The sequence below is a fragment of the Palaemon carinicauda genome, chromosome 45 (genome assembly GCF_036898095.1).
Source record: "Palaemon carinicauda isolate YSFRI2023 chromosome 45, ASM3689809v2, whole genome shotgun sequence".
Lineage (NCBI taxonomy): Eukaryota > Metazoa > Arthropoda > Malacostraca > Decapoda > Palaemonidae > Palaemon > Palaemon carinicauda.
In genome coordinates this window covers 27,657,239-27,676,987 of record NC_090769.1, presented here as the reverse complement: position 1 = coordinate 27,676,987, position 19,749 = coordinate 27,657,239, and the positions used below count along the sequence as shown (strand labels likewise).

The window sequence follows — 19,749 nt, the reverse complement described above, 5'->3', positions numbered from 1 at the left end:
GCACCTCAGCGCCAGATGGAGGTGCCCGTCGGGACAGTGCCTCAGCTCCAGACAAAGGGCACGGTCGGCGACGCGGGGAGTTCTCCAACCGAGGATTCGGCCTATCGATGGGTTATAGGCCTCATACGGAAGCATCACAGGATCGAGGAGCCTGTTCCCGCCAACGAGGATGCCTGGCGATCCAGCCTCAATCGTCTAATGGAGGCCCCCGTACAGCAGAAACCCTCCTTAGCGCTACCTGTGGCCAGGGACGTGGTTCTGGGACGCACTCACGTAGACAAGGTTGTGGCGGGCAATGCCGAAACCCCCAAATCCCAGAGTGCCTCCAAATTACTCCAGGGTCTAAGGTCCCAGAGCAAATATTATGTGCTGGAGGGGCAGCGACCGGGAGCCTGCAGGATGGAGGCCTCCCTTGAAGTGTTAGGTCAGGGTGCCCCGGAGGACAGAGCCTCTTCAGCCTCGATTTGTTTCTCCCAGTCAGAGGCGACGACGATGGAGGAGATGTCTAAAGACCTGGTCAACGTCACCTGGTTGGACTGATGGGCATCAACTCTGGTGGGTATCCAGGCCACCTACGACTTGTCAGACCCATCGAATCAAGCTCTCCTGAAAGAACTCATCATCTCCGGAGGCAGGACACTGAAGTTCTTGACGTTCCAGTCTCTTGCCATATCGGCCAACTGGGTCCTTAGGAGAAAGGATATGGTCCTGACCAAGTTATCCCGGAGAATCCCTGACAGGGAAGCGAGGGCTTTGAGGAGCCTGCCCGTGTGGGGTGACTCGCTTTTTCCCTTGAAACAAATGGAGGAAATCATGGAGAAGCTCATGAGGAGGAAGGAAGTGAGCGGTCCCAGACCTCAAGCCATGAGGAGACCCGCTTACAGACGACCTACGTCGGATGGAGCCTCTACTTCTCGAGCCTCTCCTAGCCAGACAAGGAGAGACGCCCCATCTACCTCTTGGGCTCAACCACCGCAGCCCCCCCGTAGAGGAGCTCCGACAACACCTGCCTCGTTTAGAACGTCCTACTCAGCTTCCAGGAGAGGGCGTTCAGGTCGATCCTCCAGAAGGAGATAGGGTGAGAGGCCCCCTACTCCTGCCCAAGCCTCAGGTTGGGGGATGCCTCAGACATTTTTGGCAAGCATGGAAAGACCACGGTGTGGAACCCTGGACAGTAACGGTGTTGAAGGAGGGTTACAGACTACCATTCCTGGCAGAACCGCCTCCTCTGATTCCAGCCAGTCGGGCGGAGTGGCTAGCACCCAAGGACCCTTTGAAGAGGGCAGCCTTACAGGAGGAAGTATCCACGATGTTGGAAAAAGGGGCGATGGAAACGGTCCTGCAACTGGGTCCAGGGTTCTACAGCCGGCTCTTTCTGGTGGAGAAAGCAACGGGAGGTTGGAGACCGGTAATAGATCTGTCAGCCCTCAACAAGTTTGTGTGCAAGACCGACTTCAAGATGGACACCCCGAAGTCAGTCCTGCAGTCCCTGAGGGAAGGGGATTTCATGATATCCATAGACCTCAAGGACGCGTATTTTCAAATCCCTATCCACCCCTCAATCAGGAAGTTTCTCCGGGTGAAGTGGGGTACCCAGATCCTGCAGTTCAAGACCCTCTGCTTCGGATTGTCAACAGCGCCCCAGGTATTCACAAGGATCTTCACGACAGTCTCCGCGTGGGCTCACGAATGGGGTATTCACCTCATTCGCTACCTGGATGACTGGTTGCTTCTTTCTTCCTCAGAGGTAGTTTTGAAGGATCAAGGCGTGAAACTAATACAATTCTGCAAAGTTCTGGGTATCACTATCAACCTAGAGAAGTCGCATCTGTCTCCCTCCACCAGGATGACTTACTTGGGATAGTGCTGGACTCCCGCCTAGTGAGAGCCTTTCCGTCGGGGGAGAGGTTGAACAACCTGGACCAGATCCTCCGGCCCTTCCTTTCAGGGCAGCCCAGGAGAGCCAAGGACTGGCAGAGGTTGATAGGTCACCTAGTATCGTTAGAGAAACTAGTCCCCCAAGGGAGGCTCAAACTTAGGAGCATACAATGGAACCTGAAGGGGCTCTGGAACCAGTTAGACTCCCCCTACAAGTTAATTCCCGTTCTTGCGGAGACAAAACAATCCCTAGAGTGGTGGCAGGATCGAGCGAATACCCTCAAGGGGAGGCCCTTCGCAGCCGAGCCCCCCGAGATGCTTCTCTTCACAGACGCCTCTAAGGAGGGGTGGGGAGCACACCTTCTCGGCAAGTCTGCAAGAGGCTCTTGGACGGAAGAAGAAAAAGCACAGCACATCAACGTCCTAGAGATGAAGGCAGTCCGAGAAGCGTGCCTACAGTTCGTAGATCTTCTAAGGGGAAACACAGTGGCGTTGATGTGTGACAACGCCACTGTAGTAGCGTACATAAAGAAACAGGGAGGTCTCAAGTCGAAGGAGTTGTGCGCTCTCACGTTGGAGATCGTGGATTGGGCCGAGTCAGAACAAATCGTGATTTCAGCAAGGTTCATTCCAGGGAAAAGGAATGTCCTAGCCGACGGGCTCAGCAGGATGGGCCAGGTAGTGGGTACCGATTGGTCTCTTCACCCAGAAGTAGCCAGGCTCATCATTCAAAAATGGGGTTTGCCGGTGATGGATCTCTTTGCAACCAGACTGAACGCACAACTCCCCGTATTCTGTTCTCCTGTCCCAGACCCAAAGGCGGCATTGGAGGACGCCTTTCAGCACAAATGGACAATCTCGACGTGTACGCTTTTCCTCCCTTCGCATTGATCAGGTAAGTGCTCAACAGAGTAAGGGCAGCTCACAACCTAAGGATGACTTTGGTAGCGCCCTGGTGGCCGGAGAAAGAGTGTTTCGCGGATCTAAGAGACCTAGCGTGTCTTCCCCCGTGGCCTCTGCCCGACAGACCAGACCTTCTGCATCAGCCACACTTCCAAAGGTTCCACGACAATTCTCGGTCTCTTTGCCTTCACGCTTGGAGATTATCGAGCGTCTCCTGAGGAAGGAAGGATATTTGGCAGGAACGGCTGAGAGGATGTTGCGCTATCTGAGGCGGTCTTCGGCAGCGATCTACCAGGCGAAATGGACCACTTTCACGAAATGGTGTTCCTCAAGAAATATCAAGCCTCTAAAAGCTTCGGTTCCGGATATTGCGGATTTCCTCGTACAGTGAACCCTCGTTTATCGCGGTAGATAGGTTCCAGACGCGGCCGCGATAGGTGAAAATCCGCGACACCATATTTACCTATTTATTCAACATGTATATTCAGACTTTTAAAACTTTCCCTTGTACGTAGTACTGTTAACAAACTACCCTTTAATGTACAGAACACTTAATGCATGTACTACAGTACCCTAAACTAAAACAGGCACAAATATTAAAGGCAATTTTATATCATGCGTTTCCTAAACACGCTAAAAAGCACGTTAAAAAATGGCAACCAATGTTTTGTTTACATTTATCTCTGATCATAATGAAGAAACAAACTGGAGGTAGAGCTTTGCTTATTACCCAGGCATATTTCCCATACTATTCCCTTAGAACTACATCACATCTTCCTACTTTAGATATATATATATATATATATATATATATATATATATATATATATATATATATATATTATATATATATATATATATATATATATATATTTATATATTTATATATTTTTATATTTTTATATTTTTATATTTTTATATATTTATATATTTATATTTATATATATATTTATATATGTATTTATATATATATATATATATATATATATATATATATATATATATATATATATATATTTATATTTATATTTATATTTATATATTTATATTTATATATATATTTATATATTTATATTTATATATTTATATTTATATTTATATTTATATATATTTATATTTATATATATTTATATTTATATTTATATTTATATAAATATATATTTATATTTATATTTATACTTATATTTATATTTATTTATATTTATATTTATTTATATTTATATTTATATATATTTATATTTATATATATTTATATATATTTATATTTATATTTATATTTATATTTATATTTATGTATACACATATACATACCTACATATATACATACCTACATATATACATACATACATATATACATACATACATATATACATACATACATGCATACATATATATGTATATATGTTACTGTATATATATGGGTTATGGAAAAAATCCGCGAAGTGGTGAATCCGCGATGTCGAACCGCGAAGTAGCAAGGGTTCACTGTACACCTCAGAGATGTGGTGGGCATGTCAATACCGGCCATCAAGGGAGTCCGTGCAGCCTTGGGCCAAGTCTTCCTCCTGAAGGGCATTGATCTGGGCTCCTCTAGGCATATCTCTATGCTCATCAGGAGCTTCGAACAAGCATGCCCCCCACAAACCTCCAGGGTGCCGCAGTGGGATGTGGCAAGAGTATTGAAAATGCTAAGTGAACCACCGTTCGAACCCTTGAAGGACATAGTGGACAGGGATCTCACTCTCAAGACGGTCTTCTTGTTGGCCTTGGCTTCAGCTAAGAGGGTGGGAGAGATCCATGGGTTGTCCTACGAAGTCTCTCATACGAAGGGATGGCGTGAGATCTCCCTTCTTTTGTGGCTAAAACACAGTCTGGGATCCGAAGTTCGAAGGCTTCTCAATGCCAGCGATTCCTCGATCAAGGGATCCCCTGACAAGTAATCCCAGGCCCCATGACATTAGGGGTCTAAGTACCTCTCTGGCTTTTGAGAAAAACGTGGCGGTGGCCCAGATCCTTAGAGCAGGCACCTGGTCGAACCAGTCGACCTTCACAACTCATTACCTCAAGGATTGCTCAAGGAAATCTCTAGATGGGTTCTCTATTGGGACAGTCATCTCCGCGCTCCAAGCGATTTAACAGTGAAGCCCCAGGTACAATCGTGGGTAGCAAAACCAAGAGACACAGGTTCGTTTCCTTTCACCCTTGTCCCTTTTCCTTTCCCGACCCCCGGAGATAGACCCAGGTAGAACCTGCTCTAGACATGACTTCACAACTTCGTCACAGGACTCAGCATCGTGGAATTTTTTAAGGGTGAGTACTTAGACACTAACATGAGCTCTTTGTGTAGTTTTTCCCTATGTTTCGTTTTCCGGATATCTTAGAACCTAGTTTCCTACCTAGGTTCCTTGTCGCCCGGCTTAGTTGGGTCTAGAGGTCAGGAAGACACGCCCACCTCTTAAAGTGTAAGTCTCCTAAGAAAGTAGTTCGAGGTAAGTCTCCGTGTTGGAACAAATCACAAATTTTTAAGTAATTTGTATTTTTGCTAACATACTTACTGAGAACTGCTTTCGGGTAATGGCCCTCCCTTCCTTCCCCGAGTGCCTTACTGACCCTTAGTTATTTTTAACATCCAAGAACTTACTGAGGGTCGAGACCCAAACTAACACGCGACCTGGCTCGGGACTAGCCTCAGGGCACATATCCTTCCGCCTGAGGTAGTCCTCACGGAAAATGGAAGTAGGGTAAACTACACAAAACTCTGGTCGGTTGAGAGGAGATTCCAGGTACCTCCTAAGAAAGTAGTTCTCGGTAAGTATGTTAGGAAAAATACAAATTACTTAAAAATTTGTGATATTTATTATATATTTATATTTGTGTTGAATTAGGTCAAGCTGAATGGTTTATCATATTGCACTTTAATCATTTTATTTATCCCTTTATATTGTAATGGGAATTCCATGAAGAATTCATTGTCTCTTGGCAATTGTCTTATATTCAGATTTGTGGTGCATTGCCAAGAAATTTCTGATGCTGTACCTTTCTAGATTTATTTGCTTTACACCTTGAAGTGGATTAATATTATCTTTGTGTTATATTGTATTTATTTTTGGGGTTTAATACAATATTTGCCATGTGAATTTTTTTTATATTATCATTATTTTATTCATCATTATAATTTTTCCAAAATAGGTTGCAGTTGTTACTGGGGATGATTTAATTCCTGTTAAAGAAGAATTGATTACTGCCAGAATTCCAGACATGAAAACTGGACTTGCTCTTCCAAAGTCTGTGCATAGCATGAATGCTTATTTAGGGTAAGTGGCATGGGACATTGAGTAATCTGGTTATTTATATCAAGATAATGGGTCTCATTTAGTGCTTTTAGAGTGCTGTTTCAGAATTTCAGTTATTTTATCTTGTAGAACACTATCCATATTCAGATACTATATTTTGTTGTCATTTTAGTAGTATGTTGAGGAAATTAGCAAGGTCATAATCATGTTTCTTATTGATTTCTATTTGAGTTTCAGTGTTCATTATATCTATTTTGCTTTTTTTTTTTTTTTTTAAATGAATGTGCTTTGAAATACAGTAGGGGAAAGTTTTGTTTCTTTTCATTCTGAAATGTTCTTGGATAATTGAAGGACAGTTGAAAAATATTAGTACATTTTAGCTAAAGTGGTAAGAATATTTTTATTGTCCTAAATTTTTCTGGCCTTTGATTTTGAATGTCTTGAATTTATACAAGACTTGATTAGAGACTCAAATGCAGTTTCACATATTATGATGATTAATTGTTTTAGAGTACTGTACAGTATTTTATTGCGCTCTTGTTTTGTAAGTAAAAATAATTTTTTAGAATAGTAATATAATATGCAGTTCTTGATGCTTCAATTTTCCTATATGAAAAGTTCCTTGGTCTTTTTGTTGAAAATAGTTATAATCTATTCTCTTTTAGAGCTGGTCCTATAGCAAGAGCTCTTGACTGTGGAGCAGATGTTGTAATTACTGGGAGATGTGCAGATAGTTCCTTAGCTCTTGGTCCTCTTATGCATTCTGTAAGTATTTTGCTATTTTTGGAGAAGGAATCATAATGGATTCCTTCTAAATTTTCTCTACTTTTGAGTTTCAATGGATAGAATTTAGTTATATTTTCCTCATACTAATCATAGTAAAGAATTCCTGAAGTATCCAGCAACCATGAGGTAACCAAACCAAGGCCATCCCATGCTTAGAAAGTTTTATTAGAAACTTTTTGGTGTATTGAGCTCTTCAAATATTCTTTCTTGAGTAACAAACATATTTTTAATTTATTTTTCTGATGTTGTGCACATTTGCCAAGTTGCGTGTCCACAACATAGTAAGATTGGCATTGTTAGAGATTATAGAGAAAATAATAGAATCCCTGTCAGGCACCAACTCTTATGATATGCAAATGAAGGGTGTGATATATTCTCTGCACTGAAGGCTTCTATTAGTACTGCAGACAAAAAACAAAAATAAGATTAGAAGGGTTGTATTGAATAGTCTTTTAATCAACCTGAGCTATTAGGACGTAGCTGTCATTAGATTTATGGTAGGGCATTATGGCTTCACAACCTGTATTGTTCTAACTTCATTTTTGGTCTTCCATATATTCGTTATGAGTTTATGGATATTTTTATGTTTGGGGGTAATGCTGCCACCAGCTGCTCCTGCTGACTAAAGTCAATACGGAACAGTAAGAAAAATTTGGAAGGACTATGGGTTTGAACTTGGAACTTAATAGGGGGTATTGTTGGATTTCACTTCTGTGGACCTCATGGCCTCTACTTTAATAATGCAAGGTAACACGACAAATGATACATACAGACATATGGTTAACATACTTTTGTTCCTTATACTATTAAGTACAGTTTAGATTACTATATAGTATTTTTTTTGCAAGTGTAGCTTACTTACTTACCTAACACAGAGTTCAGCATATGGCCAAATAATGTGGATAAGGCTTATTCAGGTTCCTGTGTATTTTTTGTATATGAACAGTCCAATATATTTCTTAAGTATAGTATAGTAGAAGATAACCTGAGTACTAAATAGGGACCTTCCTTTTGATAGATGAGGGATGAAATGACTTAGTCTACCCACCTTCAAACTTTAGGACTGTAACAAACACTGACTATGATATAAGTTCACAGCCCAGACTTGCCCTTAATATTGACATCTCGGACTTGGAGGACATAATCTTCCCCAGGACTTACACTTGTTACTACATTCTTAAGAAAAAATAAAAACAATAAATTCCATAGTTAAACAGCACTAAGCTAGTGAAACATCCTTTTTGGAATTCAGACTTGCCATGCAGGACCTGTAACTTACCCTACTCTTAGATTGAAGGGCATGAAACTAGCCATCAACTCTAATCCATTTCTCGGCGGCTTTGCTAGCTGGGCGCACCCTTCTCTGGTCCTTGTAGGTCCTTATGACAAGAAATTCAGATTAGATTTTTGTCACCTACAACAGGGTGGTGATGCAGTTTTCAAGCAAACCAGGATTTTTTAAGGTAATGTTCAGTAGTTACAGACTTGGCACAGTATGTCATTGAACTGCAGCTAAAAACCCTTTCTTAAGAAGGATTTCTGCAAAGATTAAGAATTGTAGCTGCACTTCTATTATCATTAATTCTAACCTTTAAATTTTTAATTGTTCCAAAACAGAGACTTACCTCGAACTACTTTCTTAGGAGGTACCTGGAATCTCTTCTCAACCGACCAGAGTTTTGTGTAGTTTACCCTACTTCCGTTTTCTGTGAGGACTACCCCAGGCGGAAGGATACGTGCCCTGAGGCTAGTCCCGAGCCAGGTCGCGTGTTAGCTTGGGTCTCAACCCTCAGTAAGTTCTCTGGTTGCGTCGTGATGATATCTCGGCGCTCTCCTTGTCTCAGTGCGATTCTTTGTGTCCCCGACTCTGTGTCCTGCGTGTTCCCACGTGGCCCTCTATACTTTCCCTTGTGCTCTCGCGTGTTCACTTGTTTTCCCTTGTGCTTTCCCTTGTGTTTTTAAAGAGTTTAATTGCCCTTGTTATCCTTCCCCGCTGCGTTCCTGTGTCTTGCGGTATTGTACTAGTGCGGTATGGAGCATCACCGTCGTTGTCCTGGGCCTAAGGCTGGGAAGTCGTGTGGTGCGTTCTTGTCTAAGCCTGAGGTGGACCCGCACTCCCTTTGCTCTTCGTGCAGGCGTAGAGTTTGTTCTCCTTCGGACACGTGTCCTGAGTGTGTGTCGTGGAGTGAGGTGCAGTGGGTGAGGTTTGGAACAAAAAGAAGAAGTCATCTAAACGTTCGCCCAGGAAGACCAGCATTTCTTCGCCCGCAACGTCTACAGGAGAGAAGTCTGACAAGGTCCCTTCTTCATCCCCTACCCAGAGTAGGGGACGAGGTAAGTCTGTTGCGGGGAAGAAACCAATGGTTCTTCCCCAGGAGTCATGTCTTCGGGATTCTGGGGGCTGATCCTTTACAGGCAAGTGGGGGGCCTGAAGGTTTAATTAGTGAGGGTCCGCAAGACGATGCCCTTGTGCTTGGGGGGCACGTCTCTTTGGACGACCCTATGTGGAATAAAGATGTCCCTGTGTCTTCACCAGCTTCTTGGATTTATGTTTCAGGTGCCTCCGCAGCTGAAGAAGCCCCAGGAGAAGAAGATTCGCCGTTGGAAGATCCCCTCGGATGGGAGCCCCCGAGAACTCCCTGTAGGTCACCTTTGAGGGGGGAGGACGGGCTTGGGTCCTGGTTCCAGAATGTTGATCGTCCGACCTCTCTCCCAGCCCCTCTATCGGCGGTTCCCGACGTCTTCCTTCAGCCTTCGACATCTGGAACCCAGAAAATTGTGAAACCGGACGCGCCCGCCTCTCGGATCTGTTACGAGGAGTCGTTGAAGTCCTCGGAGGCAGGCTCATCGTTGTCGTTGGAAGATGAGGCTTGGAGAAGACACCGTCGAAGGAGGGACAGATCCAGGAGACGGTGCTCCCCCTCGAGGTCCCGCTCTAGGTCACGACATGGGAGGAAGCAGTCAAGGTCCCCGAGGAGGAAAGCCAGGAGGAGCAGTTCACCGAAGGAGCAATGGGTCCTCGTTCCCTGCAGTAAGCTCGCGGACTTTACTACTCTCCCGAGCACTGCGGGTTGGCTTCCCGGAGACAGTCCTCCTAGAAGGGCCTCCACCAGCCATAGAGTTGACTCTCGCAAAGACCCAAGGGGCTCTTCGGACAGGCGTAAGGCCTCGAAACAAGCGTCTCAACCCGCCCTGCGGAGGGAGTCACCTTTTTGGACGGGAAGCCTCGTCGAGTTAGCTCAGCAGAGCGATATAGAGGGACGGCTTCCTCCGTCGGGCAAACCCATGGAAGCCTCGCCCCCCTTGAAGAAAGGCAAACGGAGGATGGAGGTTCTCGCTCCCTCCGCAATGCCCATGCTCAGACCACAACCTAGTGCGGAGGCCCCCGTCAGTACGGTTCCTCAACCTCAGACGGAGGGCGCGAACGGCGACACTGAAGCCGCGCCAGCGGAGGACTCCGCTTATAGGAGGGTTATTGGTCTGATTCGACAGCACCACAGGATTGAGGAACCACTTCCTTCCGACGAGGATACCTGGCGGTCTAGCCTTAATAGGCTAATGGAGGAACCCATTCAACAGAAGCCCTCCTTAGCCCTACCTGTGGCCAGAGATGTGAGGCTTGGCCGTGCTCACATAGACAAGGTTGTGGCATGAAACGCTGAAGGTTCCAAAGTTCAGAGTTCCTCTAAGTTACTCCAGGGGTTGAAGTCCCAAAGTAAATATTATTGGATGGAAGGACAGCCACAAGGAGCCAGCAAATTGGAAGACTCCCTGGAAGTTTTAGGCTTCGGAGGACAGAGCTTCTTCAGCACCTATCTGTTTTTCTCCACCGGAGGCGACGATGATGGAGGAGATGTCCAAAGACCTTGTCAACATCGCCTCTTGGTTAGACTGGTGGGCCTCGACACTAGTAGGCATCCAGGCTTCCTCCGACCCTGCAGTTCCGTCCAGCCAAGCACTATTGAAGGAACTTATCAGCTCCGGAGGGTGAGCCTTGAAGTTCCTAACGTTTCAGTCTCTAGCGTTATCCGCCAACTGGGTCCTGCGAAGAAGAGACACAGTCTTGAGTAAATTGTCCAGGCGTATGCCGGACAGGGAGGCGAGGACTTTGAGGAACCTTCCTGTGTGGGGTGACGGACTCTTTCCCCTGAAACAGACAGAGGAAGTGGTTGAGAAACTTCTGAAACGGAAGGAAGTGAGCATGCCCAGACCTCATGCCATGAGGAGGCCCACTTACAGAAGGCCTCTATCTGATGGACCGTCGACGTCTCGAGCCTCCCCATAACCAGGTGAGGAGAGAGGTCCCAGCGTCCCTGTGGTCTCAGCCTTCGCAGCCCTCGCGCAGGGGCGCTCCCACAGCCCTAGCCTCCTATAGAACAGCCCACTCAGCTTCCAGGAGAAAACGTTCAGGTCGCTCCTCCAGAAGGAGGTAGGGTGAGAGGCCCCCCACTCCTGCCCAAGCCTCAGGTAGGGGGATGCCTCAAACAATTTTGGCAAGCATGGAAGAATCACGGAGCAGAACCCTGGACGGTAACAGTGTTGAAAGAGGGGTACAGGCTTCCGTTCCTGGCAGATCCTCCACCTCTTATTCCAGAAAGTCAGGCGAAGTGGTTAGCCCTCAAGGACCCCTTGAAGAGGGAGGCCTTACAAGAAGTAGTCTCCACTATGTTAACGAAAGGGACAATGGAAACGGTACTACAACCGGGTCCAGGGTTCTACAGCCGCCTCTTCCTGGTGGAGAAAGCGACGGGAGGTTGGAGACCAGTCATAGATCTGTCGGCCCTCAACAAGTTTGTGTGCAAGACCAGCTTCAAGATGGACACCCCGAAGTCGGTCCTGGAGTCCTTGAGAGAAGGAGACTTCATGATATCTATTGATCTCAAGGATGCCTATTTCCAGATCCCTATTCACCCCTTCAGCAGAAAGTACCTTCGGGTGAAGTGGGATACCCAGGTCTTGCAATTCAAAACTCTGCTTCGGCCTGTCAACAGCGCCCCAAATTTTCACGAGAATCTTCATGACTGTCTCCGTATGGGCTCACGAACGGGGAATTTGTCTGATTCGCTACCTGGACGACTGGTTGCTCCTTTCTTCCTCAGAGGCAGTTTTGAAGGAGCAAGGCTCGAAGCTACTGCAATTCTGCAAAGTTTTTGGTATCACCATCAACCTGGAGAAGTCGCACCTGTCTCCCTCCACCAGGATGACGTACTTGGGGATGGTTCTAGACTCCCGACTAGTGAGAGTCTTCCCATCTGAGGAAAGGCTGAACAACCTGGACCAGGTCCTCCGTCCCTTCCTATCAGGACAGCCCAGGAGAGTGAAGGATTGGCAGAGACTGATAGGCCATCTAGTTACATTGGAGAAGCTGGTTCCCCAAGGGAGAATGAAACTCAGGACCATCCAATGGAAACTGAAGGGACTCTGGAACCAGGTAGGTTCGCCCTACGAAATAGTTCCTGTTCTTCCAGAGACGAGGCAATCCCTGGAGTGGTGGAGGGACCGGGCAAACACCCTCAAGGGGATGCCCTTCACAGCGGAGCCCCCGGAGATGCTCCTCTTCACGGACGCCTCCAAGGAAGGATGGGGAGCTCACCTTCTCGGGAAGTCAGCAAGGGGCTCTTGGACGGAGGTGGAAAAGACTCGGCATATCAACGTCCTGGAGATGAGGGCCGTTCAGAAAGCGTGCCTTCAGTTTGTCGGTCTTCTAAGGGGAAACACAGTGGCGTTAATGTGCGACAACGCCACAGTGGTAGCCTACATAAAGAAGCAAGGCGGTCTAAAATCGAAGGAGTTGTGCGATCTCACGTTGGAGATTCTGGATTGGGCCGAGTCGGAACAAGTCGTAATAACAGCAAGATTCATTCCGGGAAAGAGGAATGTCCTAGCCGACGGACTCAGCAGAATGGGCCAGATGGTGGGGACCGAATGGTCCCTTCACCCAGAAGTAGGAAGACTCATCATCCAAAGGTGGGATTCGCCGGTGATGGACCTCTTCGCAACCAGACTGAACGCACAACTCCTCGTATTCTGTTCTCCTGTCCCAGACCCAAAGGCGGCATTGGAAGACGCCTTTCAACACAGGTGGGACAATCTCGACGTAAATGCCTTCCCTCCCTTCGCATTGATCAGGCAAGTGCTCAACAGAGTAAGGACGGCTCACAATCTAAGGATGACTTTGGTAGCATCTTGGTGGCCGGAGAGGGAATGGTTCGCGGATCTAAAAGAGCTAGCGTGCCTTCCCCCGTGGTCTCTGCCAGACAGACCAGATCTTCTGAGCCAGCCACACTTCCAAAGGTTCCACGACAATCCACGATCTCTGCGCCTTCACGCGTGGAGGTTATCCAGTGGCTCCTGAGGAAAGAAGGTTATTCGGCAAGAACAGCTGAAAGAATGTCTCGTTATCTGAGGCACTCATCGGCAGCGGTGTACCAGGCAAAATGGACCACTTTCACAAAATGGTGTGCCTCCAGAAACATCAAGCCCTTAAAGAGCCTCGATTCCGGACATTGCGGATTTCCTTGTACACCTCAGGGACGTGGTGGGCATGTCAATTCCAGCCATCAAGGGAGTCCGTGCAGCGTTAGCCCAAGTTTTCCTCCTTAAAGGCATTGATCTGGGTTCCTCTAGGCACATCTCTATGCTCATCAGGAGCTTTGAACAAACCTGCCCTCCCCATGCCTCCAGGGTGCCTCAATGGGATGTGGCTAGAGTTCTGAAAATGCTGAGTGAGCCACCATTTGAACCTTTGAAGGACATAGTAGATAGAAATCTCACGCTCAAGACTGTCTTCTTGTTGGCTTTGGCTTCAGCTAAGAGAGTGGGCGAGATCCATGGTTTGTCCTACGAAGTCTCGCATACAAGAGGTTGGCCTGCGATCAACTTCAAGTTTGTTCCTACATTTGTGGCTAAAACACAAAATCCATCTGTCTGGGATCCAAAATTCGAGGGGTTCACTGTTCCAGCAATTCCTCGGTCAGGTAATCCGGAAGATTTGAAGTTGTGTCCAGTCAGGGCCGTAAGGAAATATCTGGAGAGGACTGCCAGTCTCCGACCTGGTATCAAGAACCTCTTCGTCTCTACGGGCACGGTGAGAAAGCCGGTCTCTAAGAATACCATCTCCTTTTGGCTTCGACAGGTGATCATCAAGACCTATAGTAGTGCCGGTCTGCCCCTACCAGGTAATCCTAGACCACATGATATTAGAGGTATAAGTACCTCTCTTGCCTTTGAGAGAAACATGGCAGTAGCGCAGATCCTCAGGGCAGGCACCTGGTCGAACCAATCTACATTCACAACCCACTACCTCAAGGAATGTTTGAGGAAGTCTCTAGACGGGTTCTCTATTGGGACAGTCATCTCCACGCTCCAAGCGATTTAACGGCCAAAGCCCCAGGTATAATCGCGGGTATCAAGACCAAAAAGACACAGGTTCATTTTCCCTTTTCCCCTTGTCTTCTCTTTTCTCTTCTTTCCCTGGAGATTTGACCAAGTAGAGACTGCACAAGACATGACTTCACAGCTTCGTCACTGAACACAACAGCAAGAAATATTTTAAGGGTGAGTACTTAGACACTAGCGTGAGCTATTTGTGTAGTTTTTCCTACAGTTTGGTTTGCGACAATCTTTGGAACATAGTCTCCTATCTAGGTTCACGGCCGTTCTGCTTAGTTGGGTCTAGGTCAGGTAGACACTCCCACCTCCTAAAGTGTAAGTCTCCTAAGAAAGTAGTTCGAGGTAAGTCCCTTGTGGTGGAACAAATCACAAATTTTTAGTAATTTGTATTTTTCCTAACATACTTACCGAGAACTATTTTCGGGTAATGGCCCTCCCTTCCTTCCCCGAGTGCCTTTCTGACCCTTAGTTAATTTTTAACATCCAAGAACTTACTGAGGGTCGAGACCCAAGCTAACACGCGACCTGGCTCGGGACTAGCCTCGGCACGTATCCTTCCGCCTGGGGTAGTCCTCACAGAAAACGGAAGTAGGGTAAATTACACAAAACTCTGGTCGGTTGAGAGGAGATTCCAGGTACCTCCTAAGAAAGTAGTTCTCGGTAAGTATGTTAGGAAAAATACAAATTACTAAAAATTTGTGATTTTTCAATACTTTATGAGCCTCGGTAACTAAACTTTTAATGAAAAGACATTGCCTTTTTGGACAGAGGACAATTTTGAACTATAATCAAACAAAAATTAGGAGCATTACCTCTAATGCCTTAGTCAAATAAATGTGTTTCCTGATGTAATGCTCACCACCTTTTCCAGAGTGAATTTGAAAGAATAGTGGCAAATCTTTACACCTAAAATAATATTTAGCTTAGGAACTATGCAAAAGAGATGAAGTTTTGTCTTTGTATAACATATTACTTGTAGTTCACTTTTGAGTTTAACTAATGTCAATGGCACCAAGAAAAAGTTTTAGCTGTAAATTTTTAATTGAAAGATCTTCCAAAGGTTTAAAACTGTAATCTTTTAGATATTCTAACTTCTACATTCCAAAAAATAGACCTAACTTACTGGAGGTCTTTTTATATCAAATGCCCTAAAATCACCTGCTGTAATACCTGAAATGGATAAAACTAATCCCAGGTGTTTGGGTACAGAATTAAGCATGGATCTGAAATGGGAAGTTTCTTTTCATAACATAAGAAATATGAAAAAACTTGAAGAAATTGATATGAAGAGTTGATCCCAGTAACATTTGTTTCTGTGACATGTAAAAAATATAGAATTGCGCTCTTGAAGAATCTGTGAACAGAAAGGTACAGTAATACCTCTGTTTTTGAGTAATTTTGAAACTATTTTTCACCCCAACAAGATTTAAAGGAATCATATGATATGCCAATCCATCCATCTATGTAATATTATATAATTTAACAGCGTTTACTTTAGAAAATGGAGAGATCTTAAAATCCAGACTTTCCATTCAGTCTCTACCTCACAATCTAGTTGTGTTTTAAAGCAACGAGGATTGCAACATACAAAGGTTGAGCAGAAGGATATAAAGTAATTAAAGAATTTGAGGTTCTTTGAGGGGATTTAGGATCTGTAATGCGCAGCAAACTTTCAGAAACCTTACTGAAAGAAACACTATGAGCAGAGATATCATTTTAAGAGAAGATTCACTGGACTTCTGAATAATAAGAGGAACTTAGCAATGTCAACAGCTTATGAAGCTCTTCACTCTCAGAAGTTGGCTGATTCTGTGAATTGTCTAAAGCGTGTATTATTTCGTCATAGTCCCCTGTACAATCAACTAACCTGGTCATCGCTGGCTTTTTCCTGAACTAACAGCAAGTTTCCTTTAGTGCTTTGTACTATGAAATTGATGGGCAGTCATTAGAATATATTTTCACATAAGAGGTACTGTGAGACAAATGCACTTTTCACAACGGTTATTTAAATCACAGTATTGCTTCTGACATGATATACCAAGGGAATGCGGGTATTGAACTTTCAGGAACAATGCCTGTGCACACTCCATCCAGTTACTGCTAAGAAAACCAGGGGAAGACATCTTGATGCTTAGTAGCAAGTAAACAGTCAGGAAAAGGTTTTAATTTGTACCGCACGACTGAAGAAACTGAAGGCAGAGACTAGGGTGTCAGTTACCACTTATCACTAGAATGTTCCTTCCTTTACCAAGGCGTGTGTTTATTGAAGGGAAGGAAAATGGGAACATTTCAAAAACTTATGGGTAAAGATCGATTAAACTGAGCCTCTAGAGAAGCAATATGAACATCAGGTGAGTATACATACATACATATACCATGGCACTTCCCCCAATTTTGGGGGTTAGCTGACATCAACAAAGAAACAAAAACAAAAAGGGGACCTCTACTCTCTACGTTCCTCCCAGCCTAACAAGGGACTCAACCGAGTTCAGCTGGTACTGCTAGGGTGTCACAGCCCACCCTCCCACATTATCCACCACAGATGAAGCTTCATAATGTTGAATCCCCTACTGCTGCTACCTCCGCGGTCATCTAAGGCATCGGAGGCAGCAGCAGGGCCTACCGGAACTGCGTCACAATCGCTCGCCATTCATTCCTATTTCTAGCACGCTCTCTTGCCTCGCTCACATCTATCCTCCTATCACCCAGAGCTTCCTTCACTCCATCCATCCACCCAAACCTTGGCCTTCCTCTAGTACTTCTCCCATCAACTCTTGCATTCATCACCTTCTTTAGCAGACATCCATTTTCCATTCTCTCAACATGGCCAAACCACCTCAACACATTCATATCCACTCTAGCTGCTAACTCATTTCTTACACCCGTTCTCACTCTCACCACTTCATTCCTAACCCTATCTACTTGAGATACACCAGCCATACTCCTTAGACACTTCATCTCAAACACATTCAATTTCTGTCTCTCCATCACTTTCATTCCTCACAACTCCGATCCATACATCACAGATGGTACAATCACTTTCTCATATAGAACTCTCTTTACATTCATGCCCAACCCTCTATTTTTTACTACTCCCTTAACTGCCCCCAACACTTTGCAACCTTCATTCACTCTCTGACGTACATCTGCTTCCACTCCACCATTTGCTGCAACAACAGACCCCAAGTACTTAAACTGATCCACCTCCTCAAGTAACTCGCCATTCAACATGACATTCAACCTTGCACCACCTTCCCTTCTCGTACATCTCATAACCTTACTCTTACCCACATTAACTCTCAACTTCCTTCTCTCACACACACTTCCAAATTCTGTCACTAATCGTCCAAGCTTCTCTTCTGTGTCTGCAACCAGTACAGTATCATCCGCAAACAACAACTGATTTACCTCCCATTCATGGTCATTCTCATCTACCAGTTTTAATCCTCGTCCAAGCACTCGAGCATTCACCTCTCTCACCACTCCATCAACATACAAATTAAACAACCACGGCGATATCACACATCCCTGTCTCAGACCCACTCACCGGAAACCAATCACTCACTTCATTTCCTATCCTAACACATGCTTTACTACCTTTGTAGAAACTTTTCACTGCTTGCAACAACCTTCCACCAACTCCATATAACCTCATCACATTCCACATTGCTTCCCTATCAACTCTATCATACGCTTTCTCCAGATCCATAAACGCAACATACACCTCCTTACCTTTTGCTAAATATTTCTTGCATATCTGCCTAACTGTAAAAATCTGATTGATACAACCCCTACCTCTTCTAAAACCACCCTGTATTTGCAAGATTGCATTCTCTGTTTTATCCTTGATCCTATTAATCAATACTCTACCATACACTTTTCCAACTACGCTTAACAAACTAATACCTCTTGAATTACAACACTCATGCACATCTCCCTTACCCTTATATAGTGGTACAATACATGCACAAACCCAATCTACTGGTACCATTGACAACACAAAACACATATTAAACAATCTCGCCAACCATTCAAGTACAGTCACACCCCCCTCCTTCAACATCTCAGCTCTCACACCATCCATACCAGATGCTTTTCCTACTCTCGTTTCATCTAGTGCTCTCCTCAATTCATCTATTGTAATCTCTCTCTCATTCTCATCTCCCATCACTGGCACCTCAACACCTGCAACAGCAATTATATCTGCCTCCCTATTATCCTCAACATTCAGTAAACTTTCAAAATATTCCACCCATCTTTTCCTTGGCTCCTCTCCTTTTAACAACCTTCCATTTCCATCTTTCACTGTCTCTTCCATTCTTGAGCCAGCCTTTCTTATAGAAATAAGAAATTTTATTAAGATTGTATTTTATATTTGCATAATATTGAAATTTGTATTTTCCAATAACAAAAGCTGATTGTTCATAATCAAAGCCTGTAATTTTCAAAAATTGTGTTGCTCGTGCAGTTAAACTGACTTTTGGGAGATTATGAATCAGAACTAGCAAATTTATAAAAAAATATTTCTCGCCCTCAGTTCAAATGGCTTCCAGAAGACTATGATCTCCTTGCTGCAGGCAGTTTAGCTGGCCATTTGATTGAATGTGGTGCTCAAGCAACTGGAGGCGTCTTTACTGATTGGGAGAAAGTTCCTGATTGGCATAACATAGGTGAGCTCACGCTTTTGCATTAAACTATGGGAATATTCAATTACTGTACTGTATAGATGGAACAAAAATAACCACTCCCTAATATAACAATTTATAGTTGTTTTGACACTAAATACAAACCCTTTCGCTCTTTATTAGTGATATACCTTCAGCGAAGCTTGAAGACTAGTCATAAGACTTTTAGCGAGATGTAACTACCCCACCGCTAGTTAGCTGGGTTTACGGGGTTTAATACCGGCTACCGTGCTCACACACACACCTGTGTTGTCTTGTCACTTTTTCTTTTGGCTCGGCGGATAGCGGATGTTTCTCTTCGCCTCCCAACTTTGACTCATTTTGACAAATTTTTTTTTTATGTTTCCTTTCAAGAGTGATTGTGACTTCTTTCTGGTTGTTATGCAAACTTGTCTAGGACCTGAAGGGCGTAAATGCGGCACCTTCATGTCCGCGGTTGAGACTAACTCTCATTTGTTGTGTCCGGCCTGTCGACTACCGTGTACACTGGATGACACGTGAGGAGTATCAGGAGTGATCATCCTCCCAGTGGGAGAGATTTGGACGGTGGTGTAAGAAATCTAAGAGGGATTTTTCTCCTTCGGGGTCATCCTCGAAATTGAAGAAACCTCGGACTTCTTCTTCAACTACTCGATCGCATCCTGAAGCTCTTTTTTGCTCTTTCACCCCCAGGGGATCGATCGAACAGGAGTGTGGACCATTTAATTCTAGGACAACCCTTAGGTTTGAAAGACGCTGCCGCTTCCCCTAGCGAAGCAGTATCACCTTACCCTGCAGGGGAGTCCCTCTCATTGGATGATTTGTTACAGATC

General features: G+C 44.8%; 1 protein-coding gene across 1 annotated transcript in view; it reads left to right on the top strand.

The window, feature by feature from the left end:
• LOC137634940 (uncharacterized) overlaps nt 1-19,749 on the top strand; it is a 592,943-nt gene that overhangs the window by 544,726 nt on the left and 28,468 nt on the right. Inside the window, exons 4-6 of the mRNA XM_068367504.1 lie at nt 5,971-6,095; nt 6,740-6,839; nt 18,790-18,922. Of these exons, the coding sequence (XP_068223605.1) occupies nt 5,971-6,095; nt 6,740-6,839; nt 18,790-18,922 (358 nt within the window). The remainder of the gene's footprint in view (nt 1-5,970; nt 6,096-6,739; nt 6,840-18,789; nt 18,923-19,749) is intronic.